Here is a 21,719-nt window from a genome sequence, read left to right as displayed (position 1 = left end):
GTTCACTGGAGAACGTCACAGAGCAGAGGGATCGGTGGAAGGTTTACGTGCAACGAGCCACTATGATGGCCTGCAAGGAAGCTAAGGCGAGATGGCTTCGGTATCAGTTTTCTAAATATAATAGGAAATAATATTTGACCTTTGTGAGTGTTAGTCCCACTGGATCTGTTTTGGGTGCAAGCATCTTGCATGTGATTCACTGGCTCGCATACAAGATAATGCACACAAAAAAACAACATTCATGAAGAATTGGCCAGACTACAGACAAACACAAGCACTACAGATCTTAGCTCTCTAAGTGCTCATAATTATTACTGTACATGTACACTATGAAGTCTTACTATGATGTCAGACCTGTAAATAGGTTATGGGTTCAGTTAGGGGATGTGGAGTGTGCTATCAGGACAAAGTGTGTCCAGTGCCCGGCCTATACTTCATACCCAGCGAGTTATTTAAAGAGCCCTTCTCTGCAGCAGGATAAAGTGGGCCAGGCTCGACTGCACTGATAAACATACAAGTGTTTGATCACCTTTAAGATTCTCAGCTCAATGCTGATCAGCACACTACACTTTCATTTCAGGTGTTTCACCATGTTGTGGTTATCCCTGTGTGGATAAGGGCACACGGTTTTTACTCAAGCTCCGTTAAACAAAACTATTACTGCTATTATGCAGTAATAACCCAGCAATACTCTATACTGCTGTACTGGTGGTAGCTTGTAATGTGCTCCTTGTTAAAAACAGCAGGGAGAAACGAAGTCAGAGTAGTTAGGGTGTAAACTTTGCAAAGCTCCAAGACAAGCTTGTTTCATGCAGCAGTGATCAAGGAAGAGAGAGAGCAAACATGAAGGATGAGATGCAGTACAAAATATCTGTTGGCAGCCAACACAAACTGTTCGTGAGTGGGGAAGAGAGGCGTTGTTCACCCAACTGACAGAAACAAAAAGCTGAACATACACAAGATACATGAAAGTAGCTGTTCTCCAACCTCCCTGTTCCAGTTAGTGAATATGCTTCAGACCTGCATAATGAACATAATAATAAAGCACTCTCAGTTCCAGTAACACATAGAGGCAATGATAGCTCCACACTGGAGGTTGAATCCAGGTCACTCTTTACTGTACTCAGTCAAAAGCCTAATTAAATCTTTGTTTCCCTTATTCTGCCCTATACAAGTGAATAATGAAAGAGTGTGGATTTTTTTAAATCACATTATTTCCATCAGTCATTAGATATAAAATAAATAAATAAATAAATAAATAAATAAACCATGGTCTGGTCTGTCAAATCACAAACAGATCTCATGAACCAAACTTGTTTAGTTTGTTCTTGGTATATTTTCCTTACAGCACAAACACCCATCAGCCGCATCACCACCCCTGGTCCCAAGGCTGGTATGCTCAGGTGAACAACGAAGGATTTATCCATTGTCATGGAAACGCTGACGAGTTTGAGTTAAGTTGCATGTAGGTCACACGCCTCTAGACCTGATTTTATAACAGTGTGGTTCAAATCAAAGTGGGAATGAAGTTTGCGCAGCTCTGTGCCGATTTGAGAACACAAACTTGGGCTCCCGTCGCACAAATAATCAAAGCCGTGGTCCCGTCAGCAGCACTGAAGTGTATCACTGGAGAAGCGGACTGTGCAGGTCTCCGAGCCAGTTGCGGTAATTGATCTTTGCATGGCTAAATGGGCCACTTATTTTTACAGCTCGAGCAGGTGCACCTGTGTACTGGTGTTTCTTCACCAGTTGCTGATCAGTCATGAGGGCCTGGTGAGTTTGTGGGGCAGGACTAAGAACAAACCCTGCAGGTGCACATGAAAACACACACACACAAATACAGTGAGGAAACTTTATGTTTTCCAGTCACTATTACTCTGATGTAGCAATTTGAATACATTTTACATAGTTATTTGAAGAGAGGATCATTTTAAAAAGTACATGGTAATGGTTTTATTGCCATGAAGAATGATTTCTAAACAGGTTTTGTATTTAAATTCAGTTCTTGGTTGACACTGAGTGTCTAGTAACTGTTCTGAATGATGAGGATGGAGAAGATTAGGAATGAATGCATCAAAGGGACAGCTCAGGTTCAGCCCTTTGGAGAGAAAGTTCGAGGGACAAAGCCGAGGTGGTTTGGACACGTGGAGAGGAAAAGAGCAGGAGGAAAAGAGGATGACCACAGTGATGGAGAACATGGAGATCATCTGCTTTGGCAGCCAAAAGAAGAAAACTGAGTAGATGTAGAAGTATTTAGAGGACTGTCATGAATCATCTACTTTATGAGCTTTAATTAATGCAGCAATATAAACTCAAAAATTATATATACCAGGAACTCTGTCACCCTGCTGATACAAAAAGAAACGGGGCATTAGGATCTGGAATAAAATGCTTAAATTACAAAGAAATTCAGTTAATGTTTATCTGATGGTACTTTTCTGCATTCAATTCCATCAGTTTTGCCAACAGCACTTGCTGAAATGCCACATGAGAGTTGCAGCAAATACTTAACTTTTCAGTAAGAAAGCATATTTGTCACTTTAGGACGCAAAATCTTACTTTGTGTCCAAAAATAAAACGAACATGGATTTTCACACACCAGCTTACAAATTACATCCATGATGCATAACACAAAGAATCAGCTTTGGTATTTCAAAGTGTCAACTACCATGACTGGAGTTTCACAGGCAGTCACAGGGAAGGAAAGATGGGTGTTGGGTTTTAATGAGGTGCGATGTTCCTTTTTGGAAATGCGACTCCAAAGAACAGGGTACCTTCAAAGTTATGTGCTCTGCAAAAGCACTGAGAGCTGTGACATAGACAGAAATGTGATCTCTGGAGATGTGGGTCAGTGTTTCCCAAAAATAAAGCTTAAAAACATGTTTTAAAAAGCCCTTAGAAATGCTCTGCTGATTACACTAATTAATTAATAAATACATTTTAGCATACATAAATCTTCAGGAGCTATCTGAGCTGTGTTTGAGTAATATGAACCAAGTCTGTTTAGTAAGACAGTTATTTTAGAAGTAATTAGAAGACTGTTTCTACCTTGGAAGAGACACACAGTTTGATCCTGAGCTGTGCAGCAGCAGGTTTTTGGTGACCAGACACCCTGGCTTCATCCTGTAACCCTAACAGCTCGGCTATATCTACACACGGGATGTCCTGTGAGTAGTTAAATGAACATTTCTGCATAAACATAAAGTCTAGTCAACTTTTTTATGCTTTGAAAAGATTTTTTTTGTTCTGGAGTAATGTATGCTACCGGTATGTTGCCTGATCCAGACTAGCAGGGGCGTCAAATATAAATCCCGGGGGGCAGAGGTAGCCCAGCAAAGGCATAAATTGGAAAATATAAAGGAGGGCATAAATTTTTGGACTTTTAAATTTATTTTTACAAGTTTTACAGCTTTTTCTTCTGATACTTAGCTTCCCCTCAGTCATTCACACTACATCGAAATAGTTAATCAACAGATAAACAATTAAATGACACAAAAGTTCCTTTTTTTCATTGTATACTAAATTTTGTTTAGAAAAAAGAAAAAAAAACATCAATCAACTAAAACTTTATGTTTTATAAACATGGAAGAGTCTGGCCATTGAGCGACCAGAATGTTTTCTGTGTTTCAAACATTTATCATGCGGAAAAACTGAGACATGCTGTTGAAATTATACTTCTTTATCTTATATTAGGACATCATCATTTATTGAATATGTAGTTAAATGTCTTTTCACTGACAGGAAGTGGAATTTCACTCATCCGGTCCACTTAAGTGTAAAGTGGTCTGTATGTGGGCCTCAATGTAAAATGAGTTCAGTTAACTTTATTTTTTTGCGTCATTTGTCCTCAAGGGGCAGTTTCCAGGAAACATTATAAGATCACTAGAGTCACATTTTACATGCTGAGGTCAGATGCCTCTAATGGTTTCTGTTTAGGTTTGGACACTGTGTGTAAGAACGTAAATAAAAACATAATGCAATGAAATCTCATAAAAACATTAGAAGTTTAAATGTTTAAGTGGGTAATTTTTAATTCGATGGTAATAACACGTCTCTAAAATGTTGTGACAGGACTGGGAAAATCGGCTGGAAAATTAAGTGGTGGTAAAAAAAAAATTCAGCAGTATGAGGAAGTTTGAGGATCATTAGGTTAAATTAGTGATTGGGTATAAAAAAGACCGTCTTAAGAGAGGCAGAGTTTCATTAAACTGCAAAAAAAAACCCTACGTCTACAAATTATGGAACCTTTTCAGAATAATGTGTCTCAATGTAAGATTACAATGACTGTGAATATGTCATCATCAGTACAGAGAATCTCTGCATTCTGTTTTTAATCACATTTTACACAATTTTCTTGCTTTTTAAAAAAAAAAATTGGGCTGTACTTTACATCAGTTAAATATAAGTAAATCTTTATTGCTCTCCACTTGTTTTAATTTGTCTGTTTAAGGCCATCATTTTCTTTTTTCTGATTGATCAAACAATTTAATAAATCACTGATAAAATCAACAAATTCACTGATTATAAGTGACTAATAGTTTTAGTTCAGCTGTCATAACACAGCGAGAGACAAAAATAGATGATGTGTCGCTGTCACAAAAGGTAAGTCAGATAGACAAGGAGACACATAAGATCTAAGCAATATATAAGCAACAAATTATAGTAAGGTGTAAACACTGTGCTTTGGTGTACTGTTTAACAGATCATACAAGGAAACCATGTTTCCCTTTCCTCCTTTCATTACCAGAGTTTATGTTAAATGATATTACCCCATTCTAAACTGTTTTTCTTCCTTTTGCAGGGTAATTATGATTTTAAAGTCCCTTTTTCTTCCTGAAAGCGTAAGATTGTGTACATTGTGTGAAATCCAGTCAGTGTTATTTTGTTTGTAGGAAAAATCAAAACAAGCACAGAAACACTGACTTTAGTTAATGGTTGTTTAAAAAATAAGAAAACAGAGATCCACATTATTTTTGACCAACCTTGTTTTACTTGAAAGCTCATTTATTTGAAGTCATAAAGCAGCTGTTTCGAATAAATATGAAGGTAATAAAAGTACAGTAGCATCTCTTCTCTTTCAGGAATGTATTTCCTCTGCTGGAAGGGTAAATGTTGCGTTATGTGGCCTATAATGTCAAATACAAGTGATCCAATACGCTTATGTGAGCTGTGTTTCAATAAAAATACAGTTTGTCTTTAAGTTACAAAACCTCTGTGTAATGCACTGAATGCATGTGTAAAATGACCTGTGTTTGTTGCGCCCTCTAGTGTCCTGTTCTGATCATTCAACACACAAAAAGGTTATAATAAAACAGATTTCTGAAAAGCTCTGATGTCAGCTGGTCATCTTCTCTGGATCAGAATGACTCGAACAGCTTCATCCTTTCTTGGACAGAAAGGCCCTCTTTTAAACTCTGAGGAATGAAGAGATGCACAAAAATGATTTAAATAATAAATCTTATCTGTTAAATGTCTTTTGTCATGATAGAGGGCAAAAGTTGTAGTCATGTGATAGAGAAAGTGAACCCCTATAAAAAAACCCTGACTACACCTCTTCATTTAACTACTTGAACCATCTTTAGCGGCAATAACTTGAAGTAATCAGTCTCTGCATGACTTTATCAGTCTCTCACGTTGTTGTGGAGCAATTTTAGCCCACTCTTCTCTACAACATTGCCTCAGTTCATTGAGGTTTTTTTCACCTTAGAATAGTTCATGGTAGAATCAATGAGTGCAAGATGCCAAACTCCTCATCCCTCCTTCACCGTGCTGGCAGTTGGTATGAGGTGTTTACGATTATATGCTCTGTTTGGTTTTCTGGTGCTCTGCATTACGGCCAAACATCTCAATTTTGGTGTCCCAGAAGTCTTGTGGTTTGTTTAGATACATCTTTGCAAACCTAAACTGAGCTGCCAGGAGTCCACGCTGGACGCCCACTCCTGGGAAGATTGTGGCATTGTGCTATAACACACCTGAATCCTGCAGACCAGCAAACTGAGACAAATTCTGATTACATGGAGTTGCTCACTCTTGCTGATGATCAGGTAAGTAGCAGCCAGAAGCTTTGATTAGCAGCTTCTGACTGCTACTTACCTTCTTCATTTCTATGGAATTAATAAGAGGAATCTGTAAGTGCGCTTTTTTAAAGTGTTTGCAGACAAGATTGCAACAGTAGAATCTACTTTTTAAAGATTTTAAAACTGATACTTTTGCTTTCTGGTCAAACTGAAGACGCATCAGCTCTTACCTTCGATCTGACATCTCTTATTTGTCGCACGAGGGATGATTTCTTTGGAAAAGTAGCAGTGTTTGTCTTTCCCTCAGAGTCATCTGAGGGGGGGAAAGAGGAAAGACAAAACAGTCTATACTTGAGTTTAACTTTATTACCTATGTGCTGATAAATGATATCAGGCTTCACACTGAGGCAGCACACTTTGTATGAATGTCACACACTTCACACTTTCACATTGTGAAACGTGTCTCACCGTGGCTCGGCCCTGCAGTGACTCTTCTTGGAGACCAGGTGGAGAACTTAAAATCTTCACCAAGCCTATTGACATGTTGGTGGGATTCACCTTGGCTGTTTGTATAGGGGGTCTTGAGCCTATTCTCAGCATATATTTTGTCCTGTGTGACACACACACACACACACACACACACACACACACACACACACACACACACACACACACTTTGGATTAGGTTATATATATTACTACATACAGGATATTAGGTTAAATTGTAAATTAAACATGGTTGATGTGGATCACTTGTTTTTTGGGGGGGGGGTTTGTTTTTGTTTTTTTGCTGTTATATTTATCCACTAATTCCAGTAAATAAGTAAATATAAAGCACGACATAAAAGTTGACATATAACAAAAGTCTAGTCTAACAAAGTTAAAAAAGATAATAATAAATTAAAATTACTACCATCTGAGCAATCTTCAACTCTTCTCTGAGAGAATGAGATTCCTGTCTGAGAAACTGAATTTCTGCCTCCCTCGACCTCAGAATCACCTGTAACATAGATTAATCGTATCAACACACACACACAGCCTATAATTTCCGTCTAACTATATTAAATATAAATGAGATGAGCAGATAAGGAACTGGACTATTGCTGTTGCTGATGCCTGTTTGGAATAATTAAACATACAGGAGCTGTATTTTCTGGACTCTGTTGTATGGACAGCAGGGAGCACTCCCTCTCTGTGCGTCTCTCCTGAGATGCTGATATAAGCTCAGTGAAAAGAAGTCTGTCTACCTGTTTCTTTTTGAGTTCCTGGTTTTCTTTTTGGCACTGCATCATTGATTTTCTCTCATCTTGCAGTTCCTCTCTGAGCTGAGAGTTGTCCAGGCATTTCTCGGTGTGCTGAACCGACAGCATCTCCAGCTCCTTCTGCAATAACTGGATCTCCTTCCTTTGATGACAAAGCAAAGCACAGATGATGACGAACGGGAAAGCAAGCAGTTGTCTCTTCCTCCATGATCTGCGCTGGTTTATTAATTCATGAATCTTATTGCAAGTAAAGATTGTGTTTTAAAACAGCTATTATAAAAGAATGTGTATTTGTCATTTGCCGTCTGTGTTTAACAGATTTCCAATGATGACCACTCTCATTACAGTTTTTTACAGACGCTAGGACACATTTCTCAATACTTAGGTCACTTTTGCAAAACTCCTCACACGGTGAGCACAACAGAAGTCTATGTGGGCTAAACTGAGGATCAGTTATCATTGTTTTGGCACAAAATGCATTCAATGACTACATCTCTCAAATTTCATGAATTATTTTCTCACTCAGACACAACAACTGCCAAAAATCTTTGTACGTACAGGACATTTTGCATGTACTTACATACTGTTTTCAAAACTGTTAAACTTATGGCCAAAACAATAACACAATGCAAAACTTAAAAAGACAGCAAAATTCAACAGCAATATTTTATTGAAACATATTTTAAATCTAAAAATGCAGTTTACATCCCACAGATTTACAATCTTGTTACAGTTTTTTCTGATTGCTTAAGCACATTTTTTGTAACTATTGGCTAATTTTGCAAAACTCTTCACACAAATAAGAAAACCTGTCACCCAATAATCAAAACATTGTAGTTCTCTTGCAAAAGCAAACACAGCTAGATTAACCCTTCACACCTTCGTAAAAATGGTGTTTCCGTATCAAACAGTACACACAAGCCATCATCTACTAAGCACACAATGCGCCAACTGCACACTGATGGTATGAATACAAAACACATCTGGCTTTTGCTTTCTCTGTGCACAAGGTAGGCTATGTCAGTTTGAGCTCATACTTCTGTCATAGATCCATAAGCATAGAGGGATCCAAACTTCAAGTACTGGTGTTTATTCAAACACATCAAAACAAACACAAGTGTTTATTTCCAAGTATAAGATTATTTGCAACCGCCATAATGACTATATGGGTTACTTGGTCTGCAGTGAACATGCTTCCTCTGCCCCCAGCATCTGGTCATCTAGCAATTCTGTAAAGTAACAATTTCAGTATTTTTACATCAATGGTATTGGTGTGTTTCTCATTGGCATATGGCAGTGCTACAAATCTTTGTGCGAAGTGACTGTACTAACCGATTCTTATTTCAAGATGTCCTTATGGTACTTGCTACAGTGTAGCGGCTCGAGTTAGGCTGGACCCGTTGGCCAGCTACCCTCAGGGTCATTCCACGGTTGATTACATGGTCCACTATTGTAGCTCTGATGTCATCAGTAATTCTATTTCTTACTCTTCCTACCCTTCCTCTCCCCCCTCCTCGTCTTCCTCTTGCTCCTCCTTGTCCTTGTCGTCCTCTTCATCCTACTTCTTCACCTCCACGTCCTCTTCCTCGGCCTCCTCTACTTCTCACTCTTTCTGCTCCCTCCATTGTACTCCGCACACACAGCTTACCTGTATTATAGTGCTTAGGCTGATTGCAAAGTGAACTAATTATCTAAAAAAGTTTTCACATGTGAAAGTGTGCCAGACAGTTGGCAAATTAGTGTTAATGATAGCCATACATGTGTATACTTTTGCTAGGAGTGTGTTGGAAATTTGGTAATTGAGTGTTGTGCAGTGAATTGTGCCTACAGTTTTGCAAAGTGTGTGTTACAAAATTGCAAACTGAGTGCAAAGCAGTTTTTGTGCTTTTAGTTTTGCAAACTCAGTGAGTGGTTTTGCTATAAGTCTGAATAGTTTTAGAGATTGTGCTACAGGAATCACAGTTAGGGTTTAAGCATTCAGAAAAAACTGTAAATGAAAATGATGTTGCACACAGAGGGAAAAAATAGCACGAATTAACCTGCAGTTCTAGAAACATTTCATACCATTAACACTGTTACCTGCTCACGATATGAAGTACAGGTAACAAGTACAAATGCAGTACAACACCTCTACAGTAAATGCTGCAATAAAATACAAGCTGGTTTTTTTGGGGGGGGGGGGTTGGCAAACATTTTGAAACCACACGTCACTCACTCGTATTCGCCGTGGAGCAGCGTGACATCATCGCTTTCCATGATGCGCTGGGACTGTCTGCTTTTCTCTAGCTCCAGTTTGTGAGCCCTCCTCATTGCCACAATAGCTGTCGAGAAGCAGAACTTACTTTCAGTACTGCCTTGGTGGAATTATTCCTATCAGGCATAACTCTAATATAGCATTCTTACAACTAATTAATCAAATGTATTATTAATTAGTATTAAACACAACTTAGCAATAAAAATGTTTTGACAACAGTGCATTTATGTTCCATGTTTTCTTGCTTGCCTGCCATTGTCGCGGCTGTCTCCTCCTGCAGGAGCTGCTCTTTCTCCTTCAGAAGTTCAGCCACCTCCTTCTGATGCTGCTGCTGCAAGTCTTCTATCAGATCCCTGTGCATTTCCTCCACAGCAGTCAACTCCTGTTCACAGGAAGCCTATAATGATATTTAAAGGTGGTTGTTGTGCGATATGAGTGGCTCTGTGGTGTGACGGTTTTCACATTTGCCTAATAGGTTTAATTTTAGGAGGATATCCAAATCCATCGGGTGGTGTGTCAGGAGGGGGAGGTAGCTGCTGCGACGACCTTTGTGAATAAGAGAGCAGCCAAAAATAACTTTTGTGCTTGATATAGTCTATATACACTCAAAACGGCTTTCTTAAACATAACAAAGAGTTAACTGTACTCAAATGGCCTCCACAATCGCCACATCTCAATCCAGCAGAGCACCTTTGTATCAAGTATTTATTTATTGTCATTGTCAAAGAACAATGAAATTGCGTTTGGAGCTTCTGTACAACCCGTTAAAATAAATAAATAAATAAAATTATAGTGTACTATAAATTATAGTAAAAAACAATTTTCCACAAACTGCAGACAATTTTTTTGTTTCCTTGCCAGCTTTAGTCAGGCATTGGAAAAATCTCATTAAATACATTTTTTTAAATCTACCAAGATACAAATTTTTATACCCTATAATTAGTTTGGGATTTGGTGAAGCAGGAGATTCGTGTCATGGATGTAAAGCCGACAAATCTGCAGGAAATGTGTGATGCTGTCACATCAATAGGGACTAAATTTACATCACTGTGAATCTGTGCCATGATATAAGGCAGGTCTGAAGGCAAAAGCATGCCCAACTCTGTACCAGCCTGGGGTACTAACAAAGTGGCTGATTATTATATATGTAAAGTGTAGAGAAATCTACACCAGCAGCCATAACACTGAAACCAGCAACAGGTAAAATCAGTATCATTTATTTATTTAGAATTCAATGTTCTGCTGAGAAATCATGGATGCTGCGGTATATTCATTGACTAGCTGGGACCACATCCTCATTTAGATTTAACAGCATTTCTAATAGGTAATGGCAGATGGAGTAAGCATGAATTGAGGGGAAGGCAGAAGTCAGTGCTGATTTCCCAGGAGGAGGGAAACCAAAATCAAGCAGGTGGTTTTACAGTTGTGGCTGATTGAGTGATTGTATTTTTACTTTTAGGAATAGTGTTTGTTCCATAGTTACATTGTAGCCTTGCTAATTCTGATGTAACCCTAATTGATTTAAGGCTTCAACTAAGTAAAGTAATGAATAAAGTGATGAAAGTAGAATTTGAACTTGACAGAGAAAAATAAATCTGTAAAATGAATTTTAAAAATACATACTTTAAGACTAATTATCTCACGTGATGCAAAGTCTTGGTTACCTGAATGTTTTCCAAATCTTTCTTGTAATTCATTTGGATCCCAAAGTCCTCCTCTGTTTCCCGCTCCATCACACTCTGCTCTGGTAGACAAGATGTATTTGGGATGTAAAGAGGTGCCTCTGTGCGGGATTTGCTCTGTTTCTCTCTGGAAACACAGGACTTGGTGTAGTAGCCATGTAAGTGCTTCATCTCCTCTTCGTGGATCTGCTGCAGTTCCTTTATCTTCTCCTGAAACTCGCCTTCCAGTTTTTCCACTCGTTCTGCATGATAATCCTCAATCTTCTGTATGTCTTCTAGGAGTTTCTGGTTCCCGGTCTCTACTGATATTATCTTCTTTTCAGCCAGCTCCAGTTCTTTTCTCAGCGCGCCGTTGTCTTCTTGAAGCTGGCATATTGTGTCATTTAAGGCCTCCTGCTCCTCTATTCCATCGTTGCGCTGCTCTTCCAGTTTGTTCACGTCAATTTGAAACTCCTGCTTTAAATCCATGTACATCCGCTCTGACAAATAAATTAACTTTGCGTGGTCCAGCATACATTTTAAGTCAAAGGCAGCAGCTTCCTTCCCTCTATGCTCCATGTCATCACCACCGACAGGTCTGCTGTCACCAGAGTTTACCAGGCAGAGCTGGTGTAAAAATGTAGCCCTTCTCTGCAGCCGGGATATTAGCCTCTCTAACCAGTCTGGTTTTTTCTTTTCCTCCATTTTTTTATTATCTGATTGGTCCTCTTCTTCTGGTTCTTCCAAGCCCCTGGCATCTTCCTGCAGTCTCTCCTCATAAGAAGCCAACTCCGAGGGACTGATATCTGCCAGACCCGTCATTCGGTCCTCAGCGTCTTTGCTGTTTACTGGAGTCACACCCTCGTACTGTTGATGAATTTTTAAGGCAGCATAAATTAGCTCCTCTTCAGCACAAACTGTACAGATTAAACTTTCTAAAAGTTCATCGCTGTCACACCCTGTTCTCTCAGATCGCATCCTTTCTTGTGCTTTTAACGCTATTCTTCGAGCGATTATGTTTTTGTACCTTTGTGCCACATCCCCCTCATCGTTTCTTGATATTGAGGTTATCTGACCATGTTGGCTCTGAAGGACAGACACGATTTTTTCTACTACGAATATTTCCCTCATTAAGCACCTCTCAACACTTCCACCCTCATCCAAAGAGGACCAAGTATTAGTCGGTTTACTCATGTTACTCTTAGCCCCGGCTGATTTCTCTTCATTGAGGATCTTGCCCTCTCCTTTGCTGACATTATATGATTCATGCTGGTGTTTCACTGCATCTTTCTCTCCTTGCTGAAGACAGGCAGCGACCGTAGCCAGCTGTTTCTCCAAGTCTGGAATATCGAGGGGACTAGCATGAAGTCTCTCTCTGCAGGCCTGTATGATGTTCTGAGCCACCTGAAACCTGCCGACTAGCATCCTGCAGCGATTCTCTGTCTCTTGGGCAAAGCGCTGGCTCTTCTTGGCCTGATTGTGAAGAAGTAGACTGAGGTGCTGGGTAGTCGCTCGACTCTGGGTCAGCTGGGAGCAAAGCTGGGGGTCCCGGCAGCTGATGTGACTCTGGTGTTCCTCCAGCCTTTGTGTGATGTCTCTTAGCTTCTCCTCCGTTACATAAAGCTTGGTTTCAAGCAGCTGGATTACAGACATAAAGCGCTCTGGGTCATCTCCTGCAGTGATGAGGTATTGATATGATTCATCCAGTGATTTTGCTGCAGGTTCTTTAGAATTCATCAGGCTGACATCTGCGATATTGGACCTGTTAGACAACTGGTAACTGTCTATATCCTTTTCCACATTGATATGCTGTGTTGCTTGCTGTTGCCTCTTGTTATGCTGAATAGTCTCTGCTGAGTTATCCTGCAGCTGAGAAGAGGCACAGGTGCATGCTTTCAGCACCTCATTCAGTTTCACTTCCGTCTCCTCCAAGCTGTTACCCAAGACTTCCATCTTTAGCAAAACTTCACTCAGCTCTTGCTCCTTCCTATCAAGTTGTCTCTCATATCCTTCTCTTATGTCCTGCGTATCAGACTCCCTTTGCTGCAGTTTTCCCAGTGCCACCTGCAGTTCCTCACAGACTCTCTCATACGTGTGCTCCAGGTTGTAGTAGTGCGTTTCTTCTGTTTTCAAGCGCTCCTGCAGCTTGCCCACCTCCCTGTCTGCCTCTGCTAACTGATCCTGCAGCTCAAGGCAGCGACGATCGAGTTGCTCCCTTTCCTCCTGGAGTCGCTGTATGGCAGATATTGTACGTGCCAGCTCTTCCTGAAGCTGCCGTTGTGCCACCTCGATTTCTCTCGTCCACGTCTGGGTCTTAGTGAGACTCTCCACCTGCTGCTCAGACCTGTCCAGTTTCTCCTGGAGATCTTGTGAATGCTGCTCAGCCTGCGCCAGGCTTGCCATCAAGCTCCGTCGCTCCCTCTCCTGACTTGCTTGAAGAAGCATGAGGTGCTTCTGTAGCCGAGCATCTTTTTGAGCCTGAGTCTCTTCATAGTTATGAAGCTTTGCTGACACCTCATCAAGATTTTTCCGCAGCTTCTCAGCCTCCAGCTGAAGGTTTTGGTAGCTATCTAATTCCTGCTGAAGCTGTGTCAAGCGAGACTCGGACTCCCTCCTCTGCTCCTCGCTGATGTTCAGCTGGGACTTCAGTGAGGCCACACAGCGCTCCCACTCCACCTGCCGCTCCTCAAACCTCTGGCGATCTTGCTCGATATGGGCTTGTGCGAGTGCAGTGGCGTCACCCGTAACCAGCAGCTGAGCTTGCTGGGCTAAGAGATCTACTCTTCGCCGTAGTTCTGCCTCTCTGGCTTCCTCCTGACTTCTCTTTTGTGCTTCCAGCTCAAAGCGAAGGTCCTGATTTATCTTCTGCAGTCGCTGTAGAGCCAAAGATTGCTGTGAAGATGAGTTGGTGTTATTCTACAAGACAAAAGGTTTTGATTAAGAGAAAACTTTATATTGTATTGTATTGTATTGTATTGTATTAGGGCTAGAAACTCTGACAGAAAAGAAAAGTTAACGTTTCATGGATGGAATCTGCTGCTTTAAAGCATTTTAACTTGGAAATTTGCTCAACATTTAAGGATGCACCGGAATATGAACTGAATATCACTACTAGCCAACAATGCCCTTGCTAATTGATACTATCATGGCATTTATCAGTGTCCATGGCTGATGGTTAACTGCTAAACTTCCCTGGTTTTGTTCCAACAAAGAGGGAAATCACTATTTATTTAGTTATTTATTATTTGTTTATTTATTTTAATTTAATCTTTACCTTTTATTTTTCAAAGGAGACCTGCCAAAGAATCCACACCAGTATGAAAGGAAGTCAACAAGTAAAAAGCTACTTTCGACTGTTGCATTATTCATGAACAGTCAGCACAGCACACAGCTCAGCACGTTTGGATTGACATATTTTACAGAACAAGCTGCCTGCATGTAAATTATTTAACTGTAATCAAGCGCATTTAAAAAAGCAGCTTGTACATGTGTTTTCTTAACAGATACATTAAGACAGGCCCTATTTCAAACTCAGCCTAACCTTCCCTTTTTTCAAGTGCTCAATATGCTCTCTGAAGGAAAGTCTGCCATCGGACTAGATATATGTCACGGTCCCGGAGTCAGATTTTGACTTCTGGACTTCTAACGATGTCTGTCTGAATATGTTGTTTTCTAAGTTATGATAAGTTTTGTGTTTGAGCTTCAGTCTGCTGTTTATGTTCTTTGTTCTAGTTTCTGTGAGTTTAGTTTCATCTTTTGTGCCTCCTTTCAATATCCTGTAACCCAGTTGTGTCCCAGGTCATGTACCCATGTCTGTCTCCATTCTCCCTCTTTCTTTGTGTGTGTGTGTGTGTGTGTGTGTGTGTGTGTGTGTGTGTGTGTGTGTGTGTGTGTGTGCTGGCCTTTCCGCATTGCTCTGATGAGCTTCTTTGGGCAGCTTCATAAGGAAGCAACAGTGGGTTAGTCTTGCTGGGTTGTTGCCTTGAAAGCAGACAGTGAAGCTCTACTCTTGCTCTTGTTACAGTTTGGAATTATTGTTATATTCAACAGTCTGTCCCTGTGCACGGAGTCAGGTGTGGTGAGCTGACTCGTGTGGATTCTGGGAGAAAATTGATATAATCTAGATTTAAATAGAAGACTTAAGGAGTCTCATGCATTATACCTGTGCGCCAAAGCAATCCCTTGAATGGATCTCTTTCTCTCTTTGCAGCTCGTCCTGCAGATTCCTGTTTAACTGCTGGAGTCGAGACAGTTCCCTCTGAGTTTGTTCCAGCTGATAAAAAAGAGTAATAAACTGGATGTGTTCATTTATTCGACTGATTCATTCATTCATTTTTCTTTAGTAGATTAAAGATATCTGTATTGGTGTTTCCTAAAAATGCAGACCAAAGATCAGACTTTTGTACCTATATAAGTTGGACTCGGCTTTTTGGTTTGATTCATAAGAAAATATATCACGTGTGTTCTTGTTATTGTGGTGGAAATGCAAATACAATCTCACCTCTTTGACAAGTTGCCCAGTTTGCTGCTCACATGCCAGAGTTTCCTCAACTTTTGTGCAATCACAGGTGCTGTTTACCTGCTGGTCTTCCCTCTGGAGACTCTGTTTAGTCTGATATTCACTTGCAGTCTGCATGTTCAAACTGTCATTCACCACGTCCTTTGGCAGCACCACTGAGCTGAGACTTTGGCATTCTTCCCACCCTTTGCACAGAAGACCACATGCTTGTTTGTTTTTTAAAAAAAAGAAAAGTATATATATATAATATGTTAACATACATTCTGTTAGATTCATATTTATGGCATGCGTCAGTATAACTAGATATGATTTTAGATTTCACAGCAGATCATTGAATAAGTTACCTAAGTCTGAGTTCGTTTAATGGCTCACCAGTTTGTGTGGTTCCACTAAGAAATGAGCATTGGTGAGCAGCTGTGCCCTCCTCCTCCACCTGGGATGGAGAATCGGTAGGAGCTGGAGCACCAGGTGAGCCAGGGAGAAGAGACAATGAAGCGTTTCCATTGACTGAGCTCTGCACTCTTTCTACCTGCACTTTGGAGTCCTCTTTTTCCTGCTGCTGATGTGAAACTTCTCTCTGGTTGCTCATTCCATGTTCTTGCAGCTGCTGAGTCTCCGGCTCTGAAAGAGAGCTGTGAGTACAATTTAAGTAAATTCATCTACTAAGCTTGATTATAAGTATTTAGACTATCATAAACCTTCCAAAAATCATCCCATACCCACTAGAATATATATTAATATAATGCAGCACTCCAATGATGCAGCACTTATCTTTTAAAAAAGTCTACCTTGTGTTGTCATGTGTAAAACTGGGCCGCACGTTCTTGAACACTGCGTGGACCCAGTTCCGTTTCATCCCAGCAGTCATTGCACACAGCGTGTACACCCCGTCTGTGGTCTGTGAAAGTGGACACAGTTTTTATCACCGAACCTTTAAGGATTTTTTTGGCTTAAAACGGTTTCCCACTGCAGTGACACCAGTATCTTTACTTAAAATGTTGGATGACTTTGTTATTTTTCTAGAAAACTTACAGGGCTGTGATAAATTTGGGTTTTTGCATATTTGTCACACTTTAATGTTTAATATCAAACAAGTTTTCCTCGAAATAAACGATCATCACTTAAAAACTGCATTTAATATTTCCTCAACTTATCTTGGACTAATATTAAAATTTGTTTAATGATCTGAAACATTAAAGTATTACAAATGTATTAAAAAAATCAAGAAGGAAGCAAATAACAAGCTGGATTCTTGCTACCCAGCCCATGCACTAATGCATAGATGCTTGCCCTTTATTGTCAGTTTTGTTTTATGCAGTAACTGCTCATTTAAATGGTAAATGGCCCAAGGACACAACGACCGAGACTGTCGGAGCCGGGGCTCGAACCAGCAACCTTCCGATTACAAGACGAACTGCAAACTCTTGAGCCACAATCGCCCACATTTAAGGGCAGTAATGGGAGTTGTAGTGTAATAAAGGTGTTGTCCTTTCTCAAAAATAGTGAATGGTGCAAAGCCAATGACAGATGCCTGTGGCACAGATTTAATAACCTGAATAACTCCAGCCAGGACCATTCCTACTGTCTAAATATATAAATATGGATATTTAAATTCTTGGGTTTGCCTTTATGTGGAGTGATTTTCAACCCACTATCATAAGATATTTACAGAATGGTCTGTAGCTCATCAGCATGAGCGTGTTAAGATTTAAACAGAAAACTGTCATATATACATAAATAAGATCTCAAAATTAACAGTACCAGTTTCTTTGCTTTGATGCAGTGATGGTGTTGTGCACTGGTGGAAACCAAAGAGGAGGAAGGCTCTGCTAGCTGAGGGGAGCTGCTTGTTTTCATTCTGTCAGCATTATTTCCATGGCATGGCTCTTTGCTACCTCTGATTAAAAACATAAAAGCAGATGGACAAAACAGGAAATACTGACTGCAGACCATATGTAAGATTTATTTTTCATTAGAAAAACAGCAGCATTTCAGCGTTTTAAACGAATTTAACCAAACCTGATTTTCTCCAAAGAGGAAGACAACCGACTAGAGTTCAGGGTCTTCTTCCCAGAGGCTTGTCCTTTCTTAGCTTGTGACTTCCCTAATGCACCGTCTGACTCTGACATAAAGGCAGCAGTGAAGATAAAAAACAATCTGTGAGTCCTTTTCAGTGTATTTATCATTATTTTCTTTCTAAATCAGCAACTTCTTCATCTTTAGATTAAGAAAACTATTTAGGAAGTTAGCCTTAATGGATAGTCTGAATATTTATTTTAAAACTAGAAAACTAGACACAAAGATGAAACATGCGTGGAGTTACCTTCTCCGGCAGATTTCTGGTCGAGCCTGTTGAGAGAGCGGCTGCTTCTCATGAAGGGAACAGCAGAGAGGGAGGTGGTGTGGAGGGATGAAAAGCTTCGGCTGCTGCAGAGGCGGGGACCTGCTCTGGCTGTGTGGGATGCTTGTCTGGCAACCGGGTGACCAGCAGAGCCCGGGTGGCTGAGGCTGCCTCTTTTCAAACTCCCGCCAACTTTACTAACAGCTGCAGTTAAGTTGCTGCCTCTGCCCAGGCTGCTGCTCCGTCCGCTGCTGACACCGGCTTTAGACACACTGCTGCCCGCCTGCTTCCCTCCAGGTGCTGGTAGTGATGTGAGGTCCTACGTAAGTGATAGAGAGAGAAAACGGAGCCTCAGTGGTTGTGTGAGGAGAAATCAATCACAAAATGATGAAGTTCTGCATGTTTTTCACTTATATCTCATGTTCACCCTCCCATCCTAACTTCCCGTCTTTGACACACACAATGAAGAGCACAATTTAATCCTGATCGGAGCTCTTAATTTGCTTAAGAACCATCTGACGACACTGCAACCATGAACACGCACACACACACACACACAAGCTGTAAACTTAATCACACTTGAGCGCTTGAGCGCACTCAGAGAGCCAGCAAATCTATTCCAGTCTCAGTAGATGCACCCTCACTAACTGCAGAGGTAATGAATCTGCGGCTGGATCTCACGACAGAGAAATCAATTAGAAGATGCTCGACTAAGTCCTGACTTGGCGATATGTGCAGGTTTTAACTGCACCATGTTGATCTTTAGCCATTAATGGCTACGTAAATCAAAATCAAATGCGTGAAAATCTCACAAAAAACAAAAAACATGCACTCAGTCTGAGGGAACTGTGCGTGGTTACACAGTCTGAGACTAAAGAAAGGGGTGCTGTTTCAACTGTAATGTGTATCTGCTGCAGATGATCAATACAAATCATAAAAGGAAATACTTGTTTTGTTTTGTTTGTGAGCATAACACAGCACATTCTTTCACTAAAAGCTTGGCAGTGCGGTTTAATGTCAAACTCATTTACATTGTGGCCCACATACAGCCCACACCTCCCAGTGAAACACCCCTTTCCATCAGTGTAAAGTAGTTAAACTGCACATTTAATCCCCGAGTTATCTAAATAGAACAAAAAAGAGGTGCACTTGCAACAGAATGGCTCGTTTTTTTTACATGATAAAGAAATGTTGCTGTAGTTAATGAAATACATCTGTTAGCACGACTCTTTAGGCTTAAATTGTAAGAAATAAATGTTAAAGCTAGCTTGTTGTCAAGACAACCCTGTAATTTTAAAACAAAACATTTTGGTAATTCACAGAAAATTTCTTATTAGATTTATTTATTTTACTGTGAACACATTTAAAAAAAAATTCTATTGTAGATAGTGAAAAACAGGAACTTTTCTGCAATTTCATTCATTTATGTGCTCCTTTAAATTTTCCAAAAACATCCAGTGGACTGGATTCGAGTATTTTCCGGGATACTTCTAGCCTCCAGGCCTAAGGCTTGCTACCCCTGATCTAAGGTATGTTAGGAAGAGTTTAAAAAGGATGAGACCAGTGTCCTGTCAAACCTAAATTACAATATTTAGATGTTTGAAAATAACTTGTTGGATTATAATCTGTAAACATATTTTAACATATAATAATCCCCGTAATTACATCTATAAAAGCAACACTAAATGATTTTACTGAGAGTTTTAAACCTGCACTTACCTTTCCCCCTTTCTTCTGTGTGGGATTGTTGGTCTTAGTGTTCATTGGGGTCTCCTGCCACCTGCGATAGATAAGATTAAGGCAGCTTCACATAAATCCTGGCAACAGACAACCTGAACTTTCCCAAAACACTTATTTAATGTTATTGTTTTATTTGGTTACAAAGATAAAGATACTACCTTTCTTTTTCATATTACTAGTTTCACAACAGCTGCATTGATATTATATTTTACTTGTAAGAGAGCTTGTGAAATAAACCCAACAGCACACAGCCAGTGATGACTGCTGCTGGTCAAAATGATAACCTGCGCAGATACTTTTATTCATGAAAACATAACGATGAGGCTCACATGCCAAGTAAACAGCAAACATCAAACTAGGTTTGATTCATGAAAGACTATGAGGTTAACAAGCATAATGATGTAACAATCTGCTAAAGTTTTTACTTTAACTGAGAAAAAAAGCCAAAAATTAGAAGAACTGTTGTATAAGGTACATTTAGTTTATACCTGTCTTCATATCGACTTGTTTTAATGTAATAAATAAGTAAATAGGTACCTACCTTGGCTTCTTGGACATCATTTTCAGTCATACAAGGTTAACACCCTGACAGAGACTAACTAAACGCAAGAACTTTTGGCTCACATTGTGATCTGTCTGGTAGATGTGAGCTCTGTTTTACTCTGGCAAGATCGAGAGAGAGAGAGAGAGAGAGAGAGAGAGAGAGAGAGAGAGAGAGCAAATCACATACAGGTCTGTACCACAGAGTCCCAGAGAGACACATCACATGCACACGCACACGTAATCCCACAGCGAGTTGGCAAACTCCATTAGAGTTTTGCAGGATTAGGTCAACATCTTAACTGGATTACTACACAGTAATTTTAGTGAAGTTAACCCCTGGGGCGTCTTGGGTCGATTTGTGGCTCCTAAGACCAATAGTGTATGCATTTTTCTAGGACCCTCCAGGGGTTAATGTAGACTTACATTGTCCTTATAGCCTACTCCTGATGTCTGTCAAGTATTCCTCTCACATAGGCACAAGTGTATAGTGGAGAAAAACACACAAGCTCAGTTTGTGTCCTGGGTTATCGTCCGCTGACTGTACGCTTGATGTGCTGAAGACGCGCCTGCCACTGCGAATCCCTGAGCTGTGACCTGACCTGAGCTATCAAGAGCAATTTCTCAGACACAAACACCTGTCTGGATAAAATCCCTTCTTGTGTGCAAATGTGCCATTTCCCTCTTTAAGACAAATTCTATATCTGTTAAACATATTTTAAAATATCATACCATGAAATGAAAGCTAAAGTGCCATAAATTAGTCGTACGGGGGGAAAGGTGTAACTGTGATACAGTTATAATAATAATAATATCTTTATTTGTACGGCACTTTTTTAAAAACAGCTCGCGCTTCACAGTTTGCATGAAATCACACATTTAGGATATATATATTTATCTATATCTATATCTATATAGATATATATATATATATCTCTATATATCTCTCTCTATATCTCTATATATCTCTCTCTATATCTATATCTATATATATCTATATCTATATCTATATATACACATATATATACACATACATATATATACACATATATATATACACATATATACACATACACACATATATATACACACACATATATACACATATACATATATATATATACATATATACACATATACATATACACACACATATACATATACATATATACACACACACACACACATGCATACATACATACACACACACACACACACACACACACAGTGGGGCAAAAAAGTGATAATCTCAGACCTCTGATGACAGAGGTCAGTAATTTGCACCAGAGGTACACTTCAACTGTGAGAGACAGAATGTGAAGAAAAAAAGAATCCATGAATCCACATGGTAGGATTTGTAAAGAATTTATTCGTAAATCAGGGTG

General features: G+C 39.8%; 1 protein-coding gene across 4 annotated transcripts; it reads right to left on the bottom strand.

Moving 5' to 3' along the window:
- Positions 1-4,967: 4,967 nt before the first annotated feature.
- Positions 4,968-20,453, bottom strand: LOC101487637 (uncharacterized). Of its 4 annotated transcripts, none has more exons than XM_004573716.5 (17): positions 20,336-20,453; positions 19,774-19,834; positions 18,037-18,373; positions 17,733-17,835; positions 17,475-17,610; positions 16,502-16,611; positions 16,086-16,345; positions 15,696-15,919; positions 15,357-15,467; positions 11,198-14,110; positions 9,783-9,930; positions 9,495-9,600; positions 7,265-7,421; positions 6,931-7,017; positions 6,486-6,627; positions 6,248-6,330; positions 4,968-5,414 (listed from the first exon to the last, which is right to left on the bottom strand). In XM_004573716.5, exons 1-17 carry the CDS (start codon positions 20,353-20,355, stop codon positions 5,358-5,360), a joined length of 5,055 nt encoding a protein of 1,684 aa, XP_004573773.2. In that variant the 5' UTR covers positions 20,356-20,453; the 3' UTR covers positions 4,968-5,357. The 4 variants fall into 4 exon arrangements, with proteins under 4 accessions (XP_004573773.2, XP_004573775.2, XP_004573774.2 ...); XM_004573718.5 differs by having other exon boundaries at positions 11,198-14,086; XM_004573717.5 differs by having other exon boundaries at positions 15,696-15,898.
- Positions 20,454-21,719: the final 1,266 nt, after the last annotated feature.

Source organism: Maylandia zebra, linkage group LG4, assembly GCF_041146795.1.
Source record: "Maylandia zebra isolate NMK-2024a linkage group LG4, Mzebra_GT3a, whole genome shotgun sequence".
Lineage (NCBI taxonomy): Eukaryota > Metazoa > Chordata > Actinopteri > Cichliformes > Cichlidae > Maylandia > Maylandia zebra.
The sequence above is the reverse complement of the archived record's forward strand: the minus strand, read 5'-3'. Positions and strand labels throughout refer to the sequence as shown.